This window comes from Morone saxatilis, unplaced genomic scaffold, assembly GCF_004916995.1.
Source record: "Morone saxatilis isolate NCDOM2014 unplaced genomic scaffold, NCSU_SB_2.0 Contig5, whole genome shotgun sequence".
Taxonomy (NCBI): Eukaryota; Metazoa; Chordata; class Actinopteri; family Moronidae; genus Morone; species Morone saxatilis.
Genome location: NW_023340095.1, coordinates 16,121,996 through 16,137,873, shown reverse-complemented (window position 1 = coordinate 16,137,873; position 15,878 = coordinate 16,121,996). Strand labels below are relative to the sequence as shown.

The 15,878-nt window shown below is 39.0% G+C and overlaps 2 protein-coding genes across 2 annotated transcripts in view; one reads left to right on the top strand and one right to left on the bottom strand.

Moving 5' to 3' along the window:
• The first annotated feature begins 6,563 nt into the window (after positions 1-6,563).
• On the top strand, positions 6,564-14,039 carry pdzk1 (PDZ domain containing 1). The gene is made up of 8 exons (XM_035676661.1): positions 6,564-6,648; positions 8,283-8,492; positions 9,430-9,643; positions 11,704-12,036; positions 12,134-12,330; positions 12,410-12,634; positions 12,723-13,046; positions 13,952-14,039. Exons 2-8 carry the CDS (start codon positions 8,286-8,288, stop codon positions 13,994-13,996), a joined length of 1,545 nt encoding a protein of 514 aa, XP_035532554.1. The 5' UTR covers positions 6,564-6,648; positions 8,283-8,285; the 3' UTR covers positions 13,997-14,039.
• si:ch73-390b10.2 (Golgi pH regulator) overlaps positions 8,444-15,878 on the bottom strand; it is a 12,327-nt gene continuing 4,892 nt past the window's right edge. Inside the window, exons 12-14 of the mRNA XM_035676662.1 lie at positions 15,507-15,596; positions 15,330-15,395; positions 8,444-15,250 (exon numbers count right to left, since the gene is read on the bottom strand). Coding sequence (XP_035532555.1) covers positions 15,044-15,250; positions 15,330-15,395; positions 15,507-15,596 — 363 coding nt within the window. The 3' untranslated portion in view covers positions 8,444-15,043. The remainder of the gene's footprint in view (positions 15,251-15,329; positions 15,396-15,506; positions 15,597-15,878) is intronic.

The following is a 15,878-nucleotide window of genomic DNA, read 5'->3' as shown; positions in this document are numbered from 1 at the left end:
GACTCTGCACCCATGGTCCTTAACACTTGAGACTTGCCTCGGTTTTCAAAAACAAAACAACAACAAAAAAACAAACAAACTGTAGTTTGTTTCTTTTCAGTTATCTGTCCGCCTTGACTGTGTCTCACTTGGCATCACACGCGTTACTCAGTGATCAGTGCGCACCAAGAGAGGAGCGCGGCGCACTGCTGCACTTTGTCAAGTGAACAGCATGGAGAGAGCGAGTGAGCGCAGAAGTGGAAGACTAATGTCATATAGGGTGGGTGGTGTGTGTGTGTGTGTGTCTGTAAGTGTGTAAAAGAGAGAGAGAATGTAATGGATGGACAACAAGAAAAACGGTCATTGGTCTGTTTCTGCTGTTGGGCACATTCATCCTTAAATTATTGATTTAAAAATATTTGCCACACCACATGCTAACCATAGATTTAAACTAGCCTATACAATTACTGGTGTCCTCGAAGCAGTTGATTGTTTTTTCGATTAAGAAAAAAGCTCTTCATCATTCATAATTGATATTTTTTTCTTGTATACAACAACACCAAGATGCCCTGCCCGGATATTAGAAATGATCGGTTTAAACAATGTTATTAAATCATTTCCAAGGAGTGATCATTAATTTCCTATAGTATAAAAGAAGAAGCAGATGGCACTGTGAGGGTTAAAAGTAATTAAGGAGTTTACTGAGCTGGAAGCAGTGCAAGTGCAGAACAACACTACGTTAACGAAAAACAAGTTTAATTCTTTGTGATAACCTCATGTTATCCTTCCTCGGTTCATCTTGTCAAATCTGAATAGTGACGGGCCTAACACGTTTATCTCTTCCATTTTTCAGTAATGAAAACAGCCTCGGATCCATTGTAAAACTTTAGGGCAATTGAAATGAATGAGATTGGGGAGAATTAAAAACAGTACAGAGATGCCCAATATTAAATTAGGTTCAGGGACATTGCAACCTTATTTAAACCCTGATCATTTATGAAGATTCTTTGATAAAGACTGGCTTCAAGCCAGCCGGCAAGCAGCCTGTGTGGAGTTTGTACGTCCCTCCCACAGTCCATAGACATACAGGTTAGGTTAATTGGCGACTCTAAATTGCCTGTAAGAGTGAATGTGAGCGTGAATAGTTGTCTGTCTCAATGTGTCAGCCTGGCGACCTGTCGATGATGTAGTCTACACCCCGCCTCTCACGCACAATCTCAGCTGGAATTGTCCTCCAGCCCTCCTAGACCTTAAAGTACAAGCTGATGTATAGCTAATGGATGCATGGATGATATTATGCAGCCTTATGACTAAAAGAGTGGGTTTACATGCGCACCGCTGCCCTCATGTGGTGTGTGAGTGCAGAGTGAGTGGATCAACATGCTGCAGATCTTTGAATGAAAAAATGTTGTAGGCCTGCAGAAAATATAAATACATGTTACATTCTTGTCTAAAAAAAGGGGAAAAAAGTCTTTCTGTAGTCACTTTCTCAGCTGTTTACTCAGCAACATGTTTAGATGATATTTCCTACCAACAGTCCAAGTCTTTTAAACATGAGCACAATCGTTCTCTAACTTTAACCAAGTAGATCTGTTGGTGTTTAGAAAGCTGCAGGAAGAGAGGAGAGTATTCACCACAACTTCTAACTCTGTTCCCACTTTTTGTCTTTTCTTTGTAGTTGACTACAGACAACAATAATAATTCTTTGATTTTGCCTGTCATTGCTGTTTTTTTGTAGAATTTTCTTACATGGGGATACTTCCAGTACTGCTGCCATCAAGACGTAGTTATGACCGGCATTGGCAGGCAATTAACCATGGTTGGCGTGACTCAATAAGAATCTGTCCAATTTCATTATGATGATAAATGCAAGAAATTGCCCTGTCATTGTACTCTTGTGTCATCTTAAACATGTCAACCAAACTACGGTGATAGATGTCACTGTGCTCCGTGTTTTGGGAACGAGCAAAAAAAAAAAACACAAAAAAACATTCTATAAATATTGAGATTTATTTGATTATTTCAGTTCTGGTCACAGTACTTTTGCAGGTTGAGACTGATATTTATCCATATCGAGACCTTTTTTTGACTCCACGCTTTTATTATGATTAAATTTAGCCTTAAAATGTTTTCAATTCTTAATAATAAAATAACTAATGGCATTTATTAAAGGCCGATGTGTCTAAACTATTGTTATGATTAGACATGTCCTGTCATCATCAACCATTGCATCAAGGTTTAAAATATAAAAATAATGTTCTGCACCATTGAGCTGTATTGAGCTGAAGATGAGCCATTGACGTAATATGTGCCTTGGGCCTGGACAGGTTACATTCTTGTTTTTCCTTGATGGCAGTGGAAAGACTGTCTCTTCTGTGCCACCTGTACATTTGAGAGGTTAAAATGTCGCTGCTTTCTGAGGCGTGTTATTGCTGTGGAGAGCGGGGACCGTCTGTTTGGCCTCTGAACGCTCAAATGACTGCTAGAGAAAAAAAAAAGGGGGCCATTATTTCAAGCGGCCCACCTCTAATCTTTCTCCTGGTCTAATTAGCTGGCTCAGGCAGGTCATGTGCAGAGCCACTTACCCCAGATAAACAAGCCATGTGAGGATGCCAATCAAGATGAAGAGAGAGACTAGTGCTCCCAGTTGAGTGCAGTAATCACAAACTGGCATGACGTGTTGATTACTGATGCTCCACTGCAGATGAAGACAGGTTGGAGATAATCACTTCTGCGGTGGCACTTTACAGCTCATGTCAGTGTCTTCTGGTGCTACAGTATATGTATACTTTGCTACCTTTACTGTAAATACCACTGAGATAAGGTTTCAGATCAAATAAACAACTGGAGCTGTGGAGGATTCAACAATCCTGGTATTCAAGGTCACGGAAATACATTAAACTCCTTTTTTTCCTTGGCAAACACAAGGTGATGACTGGGGGTAATGGATGGTGAATGCATCGGTGCTAAGCTGAGCTGAAGAGAAGTTCTGTCTCCTTCCACTCGCTTCATCTCTCACCTGGCTGTGGCTCCTGGACCTCTGGGATCGATTGTTCAAACATGGCTCCAGGCCGGTAGTGAGTGTGTGGCTACAGGGTTATATGCACCAAACCATCAACAGTCATAAGTGCCTGGAGGTACATACACCTGTATCTGAGTGTCTGTGTGTACAAACAGGGAGATTGACGCCCCCAGTCCTGCACACATTCAGTCATTTCCTCCTGTTGTTCTCAATTTGAGGCCAACAGTCCTGCGCCCTCATGTTTTTCACCTGCATGCTGTGTACATACATATTCACTGAACTAGAGGTGGAGAGTAATGATGAACCTGGGAAAATTATTACCTCTCTTCCCTCCTCTGCATCTCCCCTTACTGAGCTTTATAGTGAGGTTCAGCTCATTATTTCTCATTTTGGTTCACTCTTACCACTCTCATAGCATTGTTTTTGGTTGCAGCTGGCAGCTGTTTTCAGCAAAAAAAAGCTCTAAAAGCCCACTGTACACAGCCTGCTTGGCACCAAACACCAGACAGACACAATTGGAGACTAAATGTTGAACGTAGCATAGCATTTAGCAGCTAAAGAGACAGATATTTTCACCTGGAATGGGTAAAGACCAAAAAACTGAGCTAAAAGAGCATTCAAATTTGACTGTGGTGGCTAAACACGACTCCAAATGACTGATAATGTCGCCTGGATGTGTCAATAAGCAAATGTTCGCTAACAAGTTCACCACATCATAAAGGAAAAGTCAATGATATGTCAATATTGTGTTTTTGCTGCCCTCAAGCGGCCAAAACCATCAGTGATTGCACGTATACAGGTTATAGTGATATTCCTGTATTGTTTATATTACAACTTCTATATGTACAGAATCAGCATGGGGCGACCGAACACACATTTCTGCCAACCACAGAGGATGGTCATTATCTGTCCATCTTACCACCCACAGTTAGGCTATACAATACCACTGGTGGTAAGACACTGTAAAAGCAGTGTACCACAAAGAGGAGGAAAAAATAAAAGTGCACTAATGCAGGTTTCAAAGCATCAACTAAAAGGCTTTGCAAGTGCTTTATGAGGAAGAAAAGGTTTGCTAGACAGAATTTGTTTTTATAAAAAAATTTAACGATTTTTAATATGCAATGTCCTTTTAAGTGCAATTTGGAGATTAAGTGATGGAGTATTTGGAACATTTACTTGTGTGAAAATAGTAATGTTATGGAAAAAATACTCACATGTGGGTAAATATTCAGCATAAAAAAAAACTCATCATATGTTTTTTAACGTATCTTAATGTTTTAATGTTTATTTAACCATATATAAATAAAGTACCCGATTAGATTTGATTAGATTAGATAAAACTTTATTGTCATTGCACAAAGTACAAGTAGTAAGAGAACAAAATGCATTTAAGCATCTAACCAGAAGTGCAAAAACCAGTGCAGAGTATTGTGTATACGTACAGGGATATCAAAAAATAACATTATAGATATATATATGAATATGCTAGCAGGATATGTACAGTATGAACACCATTCACAGAATGAACAGAGTAAAATTAATACACTAAAATATATATACAGCTATTAAGTTAAGATATTTATAGTATGACTATGGAAATACTGAAGTTACACACTGTAAAAGTACCCCAGAACTGTACTTAGATACAGTAGTTGAATAAGTGTGCTTTGTGCAGAAAAGTAAAATAAATTCCACCCCTTCAACATAATCATATATTTCTCCAACCCAGGAAGCATTGCAGGAGAGTGTCCAGAAATAATTTTCATGACAACAGTAGATGGCAGCAACATGTATGGCAAAGCAACCCGAGTCTCACTACAACCGATTATCAGGCTTTACCCTCACTGAGACTCACAATCTCCCTGTAGGCTGTGAGAAAGGAAGGATAATACCAGCATGTTAATTGAATTCAGAGTACAAATGAAACAGAGCCATTTAACAGCTTTAGCTATCAGCGCAGTAATGAATTAACTTTCACAGTTTTCAGATTTGTTTTGCTAGGCTTTGGTTGAGTTGTGCCACCTTTGTCCCACGACAAGGAGAGCAGTATCATAATAAGCCTTTTATAACTAAAGGACTCTCCCATAGTTACCAACCACAGCAACCATAAACCTGCAAAACTAAGCTACACCCCAGATTACCCTAAACCTTTTGAACCTATTCATTTAATATAAAATAAATGTCCATTTAGTCCATTTAAGTAGAGGGCTGTTCAAGTTGACTCTTGTTCTTACCTTAAGAGATGCAAGAGGGCAGTAAAGTAAAAATTTAACCTGTGATGACATCAGGGTGCAAATAATTTAACAAACTCATATAATGTTTATCGAAGCTATTATATCAGCCAGTTTTGACCAAGTGTGATGCTGACAGATGTGACTGAGGTGATGTTCCCACGTTTGAGTAAAATATAGAGAACTCTTTATGAAGCCACGCTTTCACTATTCAATTCTGCCACTGGGCACGATATTTCCTGGGAAAATGAAGGATTGATTTACGAGACATATGTGGACTAAATGACTGAACAAATTTGCATTTATTTCTCCTAATGTGTCATTCTAACATTAACATTACTCCCGTACACCCCACCCCAACGCCAACCCAATCTGTTTGTGTGAAACAATAATCTTACTCCAACTATGTAATTACTATGCAGTGCAATAGCTTTGGCCTGCTCCCAAATTCAATATAAAATTGTAACAATTGAATTTACCTCTTCAGTGAATATGGTTCTTTATTTCAAAATCTGTGTTTATAAACCCACAATAAGCTTTTCTTCTGCTTTATTGCCTTTGTTGTTGTGGCTGTTGTGTTGCATTTGAATTGTTTTTGTTTATACTGCAAATATTGTAAATTGCCCCTCAGGGGAAAATAAAGATCTAATGAAGGGAACTGATTTGAAACATTAAATATAACACAATATAATTGATTTAGAGTGCATCAGTTTTAGCTACTACCTATTATAATAAACTGGAAACAAGTGTAGTGTCACTGTCAAAATATAAGATATGGAACTCAATGAAAGATTTATTCAGGTCTATTTTGATGTTTCCGAAGTCGTGTTGTCATACGTTCAACTGTTTATAAGTTGTCAGCACACATTATGTTGTTTTCATGTTGTGAAAGGATGTTTCTTGGTACTCTGAGATCACCCAAAATGATATTGTTTTCCTGTTTTAAAGTGATACTGATAATATATGCAGTAGATTTAATTGTGCATACTATTTTTTGTTCCCCAAATCTATAAGAATCAGGTTAATACGATTAAGATTTATACAAATGAGAACGCACACAATGCATTTCCCTTGATGTAGTGCTGACTATGATGTACGTACAGTAATATAATAATTCCTGACATTGCTGATTTCCACATGTCATGTACCTTTGACCACCAACTGCTTCGCAGTTTCATCTTTTTTTCTGGAAAGAGATTGCACACGTTTGCCTCCTGAGACATTCCTGACACGAGACACTGTTAAATAACTCAGCCTTTAGGCTCACCTTTGGCCTGTCAAAGTCCCTCCAGAGAGAGGAAGGGGGGGAGGGGGAAGGAGGTAGGAGGAGGACAGGTTGAAGATACAATAGATAACAGCTAAGCAGTGACAGGTGAGCTCCTCCTTTAGACTGGGACGCTGAGCAGAGACGAGCTGGTGAGTTTAATTTTTAAAACACTATTTACAATACTTTATATAGTTTAACATGAGATTTTTGATCACATATCATGTAATTATTTAAAATACAGAACAAATGTATAAAATGTATAAAAAGGACCATTTCAGAAAGCTAAAAAAAAAATCTAACATAACAATACAGCATACCGTGGTTCCTAGGAGTCAGGATCCCCCACAAGGGGTTGCAAGATAAATCTATAGCAACCAAAAACATATATATATAAAAATCTTTCAGATTTCCCTCTAATCTTTGTACTTTTTCCTGCAAAGTACTGGATAATTGTACTTCTTTTAGCCTCCTAAAATAAAACAAAAGCTCACTCTGGGGTTGAACTGAAAGGGTCACACATGCCAAAAAAGTTGGGAACCACTAACATACAATACAATATGGATTCTTCTATAGAAACAGTGGATTTGATGAGGGTGAGCTGTGTTGCTGAACTTTTATGAAGTCAATATAGTTAACTTGAGTTTGTTATTAAGTGTCTAATTCTGATAAGATCTTTTAACCATATAATCTCTGAAATTGGCATCATGCTGCCAAGCACTGTTTAAACCAACACAACTTCTAGTGGAGATTCCCAAGTCTCCAAAGATACTCAATATGACTGATGAATAAAACACTCAACGTTAGCATCAATTAGTTTCAGTTTAGTGTAGATATAGAATTTGCTGTATATGTGTATACATTTAAATTATCTTGAGGAGAAAGTTATGGGATGTACACATCACATTAAGCTAACGCCAAACCACAAAGTTGTTTGGATGTTAATTTTGCTTGATCAGCTTGACCTGTAAGTTTGAATAAATGTGTTATTTGTCATAGTGCAGGCATTATACCTTTATTTATTTTACCATACTTAGATCACTGAGTCAAGTTAGAGTACTGAGTTTGTTTCTCTTTTTATAGACAGTTTATTCTCTGGTTTATTTTATGTCTGTCATTTCCTTGACACTTGACAGAGATATGAAATTACAGAGTAACAAACAAACACACACAGATACAACACAGGAACAGCTGTATGACACAAACATATCATTCAAAATCCTACTTAACTATGAGAGTCAGTCGCCATGTACACAGCTCACACACACCCCACATGGCAATACACACATCCTTTACGACTTCCCTGCATGGAAATATGAGGATTACAGTGATATTCAAAGTCCAGGCTGTCTTTTAAAGGAGAGTCGTCACCACAGTCAGCTGTGCCTGTTATTAACCATTAACTGCCACTAGAGCGCTGACATGGAAGATTAACTTTCCATCTGAAGCTATCAGCACTTCTATGGCTCTTTAAGTTCAGGCTTACCTGTTATTAAATTACTATGTTTAAAGGGTGCCAGAGAGAGAGACAGATTTTAAACATTATAAATAAATACAATAAAGGCAGCCACTTATTTATTGAAGGGTTACATTCACAAATTGAACATAGCACTGTATGTCTCTCTCTTGTTTATCCTTGCATATCACAGCCTCAAAGCATGAAGATGTCAATAATTTGAACTCAAATAAAAGTTGTGTTCACTTTAATTAAAAATGCCCAAGGACCACATTTCATAAAGGACATTACATGATATAATTTGTGTATTAACCCTCTTGTCCATGTTAGGACATGGCTGGGTACAAGCCTAAGGTGATTTCTCTAACCAAGAGACCGGGCCATACATTTGGCTTCTACTTGAGGGTGGAGCAGGGTGAGGAGGGTCACCTGATCCGCTGCCTGGAAATGGGAGGTCCAGCTGAACTGGCTGGTATGAAAGATGGAGAGCGCATCCTGCGGGTCAATGGAACATTTGTTGATGCAATGTCCCACTCAGAGGTAATGTGGAATTACCTCTGAATTATTAATGAAATCAATAAGAACTCCTAATATGGAGCTCCGGAAATGACTAAATGTGCTGTAGTAAAAGGTTATGTATAGACAAGTCATCAAAAATAAGTGAGTACATCAATAAATAAAACGGTTAGTTAAATAATCAGTCAATAAATATAATAATAAATGGAGTGATTTAAACATTTCCCCCCTTAACCATCAGTTGGTAAAAAAGCAAAAAGGTTTTTTTCTTTTTTCTTTTTACCACTTATCAGTTGACAAATACATTACATTAAAATAATACATTTTCAGGCCTTGGCACACATTTAATCATTTATCTATTCCATTTTTAGTATATTTAACATTATGCAAAGAGGCACTTCTACAAAATGTCAAGAACGACACAAATAGCCCAAGACTTGTTTCCATTAAGGTCCTTGATAAAGACAAGAGACATGCAGTTGAAGATGAAGACAACTGTAATGACGGTTTCTGTGAACTTGAATGTTACAAAGTAACATTATCTGGATAACTGCGTTAGCATTAGTCGTACGTTTGCTGAAATGTTTTAGCTTCTGTTATAAGAGAGCGGTAAAAATGCTGCATGGCTAGAATATAGAATATAGAATAGATCAATTAATGTGTATCAAGACCCAAAACATAAAAATAATAAAAATAAAATGAGCGATAGTGAAATATAGATAGAAGAGAAATTAATTAAGTTTCAATTTATTTATCAACTAATTGTTGGTAAAGAAAAAAACAAAAGCTTTTTGATTTTTACCAACTTATTGGAGGTTAAATAATAATTATAAAACTTCTGCTATATCTCTGACTTTTTACTACATTTTTCAGTTCTGGGGCTCCATAGACTGATGGCCTTGCACTGTGACAGACCTCTTTCTCAAAACCCTTCTGCTATTTATGTGTTTCCGTGGGACAGGTTGTGGACATTGTGAGAAACAGTGGCGCATCAGTCACATTCCACATCCTGGATGAAGCCTCCTACAAGCAAGCAAAAGCACAGGGAGAGAACCTGTCTGGCTCTCAGAGCACACCAGTTGTCAACGGTGTGGGCAAACAGGATCCAAAACCCAAACTCTGCTACCTGGTTAAGTCCAGCTCAGGTTTTGGTTTTTCTCTTCGCTCAGTCAAAGGTGAGCTGAGGAGGCAGAGTTAATCACAATTTATGATAAATTATTTAAAAAAATCTTTAAAATGTCAAAATGAAACATACAAATATACCTGTTTAATGTATCTACCTATATGGGGTCAAACTGATAAAAAATAAAACTCGATGCTGGGATTTGTAACTTTAGATTTACTGAACTTAAAGCAGGAAATCATTTTGTAACACTTTCTAATAACGCACGCGTTAATGACTTTTTTAATAGTTAAAATGTTTTTCAATTTCTTTTAGTAACAACTAATAAGTCTTTAATAAGAACTTTGGGGTTTGTAAAATCTCTCATTGGTTAGTAAATATCCTCCTCCAGAATTATACTTTCTTTGTCTTATTACATTTAAGTCTTTAACTCATCAGGAAGTTTTGCTGACGGTTTAACTTCTAACCTCGCTGAAGTGATGCACAGGTGTGCTCAAGGGCCTTGTGACATCACTAGTGGGTGTGGTTACAGGTGCAACAGAGCCCACTTCTGATTTCACCCAACCACACCACACCTATAATAGTCTTGAAACCTTGAATTAGAGAGGCCTTGAAACACTGCTTTACAGTGTTAAGTTACTCTTTAACACCAGTTAACGCTCATAACTGCGGACTTGATAGATTGTCGTGAAAACCCTTTAAAGACATTATATGTGACATTCCACGTCTCAGAACACTAGACTTAAGTTATATATCTTGTTTTCCCCTCATTGAAATGACTGGAGGCGGCAAGTTACGGTGCAACAGTGTGAAAGCCTCTTTACTAATATATATATATACCATATAGCAATATATTAGCATTTATAACAACAGCTGTGGCTTATTAGAAAGTGATAAAATTCAACAACAATAAAATCTGCAGATGTAAATTAATATTAATATTAGCATACTCCTAACGATCCTGGACTCATGATGGACAATTATTGTTTTTAAGTAGCCTATCAAACTTGTTTTAGCAGAAACAAAGATATTGTCAAAACCTGGCGCCTACATTATCCACAACTCGACCACAGACAGATCGGTTCGAGATTTGGGTGTGTTAATAGCAGCTAATGTCAGCCTCAAGCTGTTAGCCTCAGAGACTCTTTAGAAAAGAGATATCACACTGAAAAGTCATTTCCTGGATCTGTCACATGGGTTTAGCCACTGCCCTTCCCCTTTAGGAGACTAGCGGTGGTGCTCAGTGTTTTCACTCCAATGGGAGTAGTGAACATGAGCACAGATCATGACCCATTCTTTCGCTCCATAGTCACCAAAGTAAATATTCGACCCATTACTCACAAGCCACATATCTTCCGAACATTCAGACACTAAAATGCAATTTGTCAAACATACGAATCACAAACAAATTAACTTTGGTCAAGACCTGACTGCCTCAGCAGGAAAACACTGGTGCGAGATCTGGCAATGCAGATATCTCTTCTCTGCTGAATCATCGGTCTAATGTCACCAATGATATGATTGATTGAACTAAAACTTAAATAACTTTCTGAACCGTCTCTAGCACAACCCAATCGGCTTTCAGCCATCTATGCGACATACACAACACTTCAGGTGAGGGGGGGGATCATGCCCACTTAGGAGACAGCAAGTGTATACCATTTCATATAATTGCCGCAGCTTGTAGGAGGACTGTTGGTGCAACATCCCGGATTTTTGGAAATTTTCAAACTTGTAGACCGGACTGATTTCAAACTATTCTCTCTGGAGCCACAAAACTTTTTTCACCTCCTCCAAGAGTTGGAAACAGGTTTTGATGTGTAAAACCCTCTTTTCCAGAGGGTCAGAGGTCAGGTGGAGCAAAATTAAATGTAACATAAGTGTCATATTGGAGGAGGATGAAAACCAGCCAAATTTGCACGACTTGGCATCCAACAAAAGTTCTTATGAATGGCTTATGACTGATCTATGAAGTATTAGTAATTGCTTTATTAAGGGTACTTTCTTATTAGGTGGTACTGTTATTCGCAATGTAATCGTAATCTCAGCTGAAATATCTGTAAGTTTGCTTATTTTTGGCTTTGTTCCTATCTCCTGTAACATCCTCTCTAGGTGAGCAGGGTTTGTTCATGACAGAGGTGACCCCAGGAAGCGTGGCTCACAGGGCAGGGGTCAAACTCAACGACCGTCTGCTGGAGATCAACGGGGAGAACATAGAAGACTGCACACACGATCAAGTAGTGGACAAGATCAAACTGGCTGGCAGCAGCCTAATGGTCCTGTTGGTGGATGAGGAAACAGACAGGTTCTACGGGAACAAGCGTATAAAGATAGGAGCATGGTTAGCCACAGCCAAGTATCTCCCTCACAAGCCACGCATCATCAACATGACCAAAGGATCTGATGGCTATGGCTTCCTCCTCAGGGAGTATCCCAGGCAAACAGGCAAGACCACGATGAATATATTATAAATAAGTGGTATTTTGGCGAAGATTAAACCAGAGAGAAGGATGTATTTTGACAATTTGCTGATTGATTGCAGGCCACTTCATCAAGGATATAGACAAAGGCAGCCCAGCAGAAAGAGCAGGTATAAAGGAAATGGACAGACTAGTGGCTGTGGATGGTAAGGAGGTGGACGGCTGCAGCCATGAGCAAGTGGTGGACAGGTTCAGGCAGAGTGGCAACAACTGCTGCCTCCTAGTGGTGGACAAAGAAACGGACCAAATATATAAGCAGGTGAGTCGCGGTGCCAATGTCACACTCTAGTAAAGGCTGCAGACAATCTATTTAATGTTATGGCTGTATCCCTCAACAGGGGAAAGTGTCTCCTATGCTGTTCTACGAGGAGATGCAGGAGTCCAACTCACCGCCCAGTTACACAGAGGCCTTAAATTTACCTGCTCCTGTCCGACCCTCCACAACTGTTCAGGGGAGGAAGGAGGAGCTTAGGCCTAAACTGTGTAAGATGGAGAAGACCTCAGCTGGCTATGGCTTTCACCTAAACGGCATCCAGGGGATGTGTGGACAGTACATCAAAGACGTAAGAATTTAATTAATTCATTAATTAATTAATTGCCATTTAATTATTAGCATTTTAAATCAAAGTGGTAAGACACACTTTGTTTCAGGTGGTGAAGGGTGGAGTGGCTGACATGGCTGGTCTGGAGGATGACGACATTGTGGTGGAGGTGAACGGAGTAAATGTGGAGCAGAGCAGCCATGACGAGGTGGTGGCAATAATCCGCAGCTGTGGCAGCTCTCTGGAGATGCTGGTGGCTAAAAGAAACGTCTATGACGAGCTCAAAGCTAAAGGAGTGACCATCACACGCCTGCTCCTCGGGGAAACATCTTATGCCCAAGTCCACTATGCAGATACTCCAGAGACCAGCACGGAGGAGCGACATGAGAAAGAGGCCAGACCTGAATCCCCCCCTGAACCAGCAAAAGAGAGGGTGAGTGGTACTTGTTTAAATGTTCACAGGTAACATTTACAGGTCCAGTGTGAAGGATTCAGTGGGATCTAACAGTGAAGTCAAGAGTCCAAGTCAGAGTCATTAGAAATAACCTCGGTAGCGTATTCCCTATCAGTGAAGTGGCCTGCGTTGGTCTCAGAGTCTGTTTTCGGTCCCGGTCCAGCCCTGTTGAATCCGGTTCCAACGCCTGGTTCTGAAACGCTGCACCTCCCAGCAGTCAAAAGTTCCTGTGCTAGCCACGTAAACACAAACACTTCCCCGGTGCTCCGGGCTCCAAGTACAAAAAGAGTCAGCTCATAGAAATACAGTATACAGCCAATGGGGCCACTAGCTGCATTGCTAACTGAGCCAACTACCTAACAACATCTACAGTTGCCAGCAGTAACTCCACATATATATATATATATATATATATTGCACCTTTAAGCTAGTAGTGTGGCTCTAGGTAATGTTGGTTTGTCAGTCAACCACTTTAGTCCTGATTGAAATATCTAACAATTATTGGATGGATTGCCATGAGATGTCAGTGATCCCGACTTGGAACACCACCATGACGTTAATGTAGTTTTGAGTGATGGTGATTATAATAAATATCAGAAATATATCTGATAAACATCAACATGTTAGCATTGTCATTGTTAGCATACTGCCGTATGCATTTAGCTTTATGCACTGCTGTGCTCAAGTATGATCTCACAGGACCAATAGCATGACTGACTGAAGACTCAAGTCTTATTTATCGGTGGCCGTGTACTTGCTGCATCCTTAATAAGGGCTAGAATTGTAGCACGTGTGATGTCATTCCCTTTTCAGCTATTAAGCTGAAAATGTCCAATGTCTAAAATAATTGTGATTTTATTTTTCCTATTTTCCCTTTCTTCTAGTCCTCATCATCTTCCTCTGAAGACAGTTTCGACGAGAGACTCTAAGAAGCCACCAAAAGGATCCGTTTCCTGATTTGGCCTACGTCAATCTAATGTTCATCCATTGTTTTTTCAAACAATCAACTCTAAGGGCTTTACACATCCAGTTAATATTACAGGAGACAAAAAACCGAACAAGGACAGTACTAAGACTTTTGAAATTCACTGTCAATATCTCAATCATAGCAGAATAGTTGCATGTATAAAGGGCTGAGAACAAAACAGGTTGCTGAATACTTTTGTCCTTCGATGCAAACAGTAGATCTACTCATTACTGAGTCTGTACAATGATCTGACTAATGTCTTTCCCAAACATGAGATTACCAATGTTACCAAGATAAGTACAGCCTACAAAGCCTAAGCTAACACTATTATGTTGCCAGTAAATACTGTAGACTTTCATGTATTTTTCTCTATGCAAAGACTGCTGCCTTTATTTAATGTTCTAAAATTTAAATTTTGTTGTTTTTTGTTTCCAAATAAAATAAAATGATTTTAAACTTCCACGAACACAAATAAATGAACAAATGCTATCTGAATTAAGCTTACTTTATGGGTATTTGTTTTTGTTCCCAATTAAATTACATACTTTATTAAAAATAACAGCCGCTTCAGGACGGAGATCATGATTGACATTGTGATCTTTCCTTCACACAGTCCGTAGTCCACCTCAGTGAAAGTGAAGCAGGGATGTGCTGTGAACAGTACAGCTCCAGTGTGTTCAGACAAAAGAAAGTAAAGATCAATTTGGCCAAAATAAAGAGCACAGATTACAAAGTTTTTGCGTTTGCATGTAAAATTAAATTCCTAATAGTAATGTTTGTTCTGTAAATGGTTTGATAATAATTCGAGAAAGTCCACTTTCAAAGTTGTCTCCTCATGTGCTCCAAAGGTTCCCCATCACTTGTATCCAACAATCAGCCATTCCTGATTCAGGAACCCGGCAGTCCAGATAATTATGTAATTTATATTTTAAAAAAATTCCTTGATATCCCTATTCCAGAATCAAAGTCACCCCAGGGGTCACATCCAGGTGGGGAGAGATGTGGGGAATCAGAGGGCCATGTGTTTCTCTGGTGCCTGCTTGTGGGCAAGATACAGGAAAAGGATGCTGGAAAGGGCGCTGACCAGGAAGATTACGTCAAACCAGCGGTGGTAGAAGTTGAACTGCAGCTCTCCCAGAACTTCTGTCACAATGGAGCGATACTCCAGCGGCATGCTCATACGCATCAGCAATACGGATGAAACAAAATACATCCCCTGAGACAGAGAGAGAAAGTTTTGCTTTATCTGTTGTTTGTACGTTATGTTATAAACAACTATAAAGCGAGGGACTCACCATGATCTGAGCGAGGACAAGCACGATGACATTGGAGGACTTGCTGCTTGATATTGCATAGAAGAACTAAAAATGAAAGAGCATTAAATCTTTGGTTAAACAAACCATTAAAAAGAAAAGTTAGTTATTGACCTCAAGATCTGTAGCCATTTCAACATGTATCATGTGATAGTTTACCTTAGTGAGGGTAATGAGTAAGCCACGAATGGATGTAACGATTATTATACCCACCAAGATGAAAGAAATGTGTTGGGACCAAAACTTTACCTGAGACGGGGAGAAAGACAACAAAAGAATATAAAAAGGATGTCAACTTTCATTTAGATTTAAACATAATTCAATCCTTTGTGAGTGTGAACTACGAGAACTCAATCAAATAATTGTCTACGTGGGAAAAGATTAAAAGCAATCATGACCCGGTTCACTGCTGAGAAAGCAGGCAGAGAGATGATAATGGGCCGGCAGTTATCTCTACGGGAGGCCATGCGGTATGACATGTGACTATTTCTGCAGGTGTGTACATGTATGTGTGTGTGTACATGTATGTGT

Excerpts from the sequence above, each read along its gene's own strand:
- pdzk1 (XM_035676661.1), top strand. The coding sequence starts at position 8,286 with ATGGCTGGGTACAAGCCTAAGGTGATTTCTCTAACCAAGAGACCGGGC. Across the intron at positions 9,644-11,703 it reads TTCTCTTCGCTCAGTCAAAG|GTGAGCAGGGTTTGTTCATG; the intron begins GTGAGCTGAGGA and ends CATCCTCTCTAG. Across the intron at positions 12,331-12,409 it reads CGGACCAAATATATAAGCAG|GGGAAAGTGTCTCCTATGCT; the intron begins GTGAGTCGCGGT and ends ATCCCTCAACAG.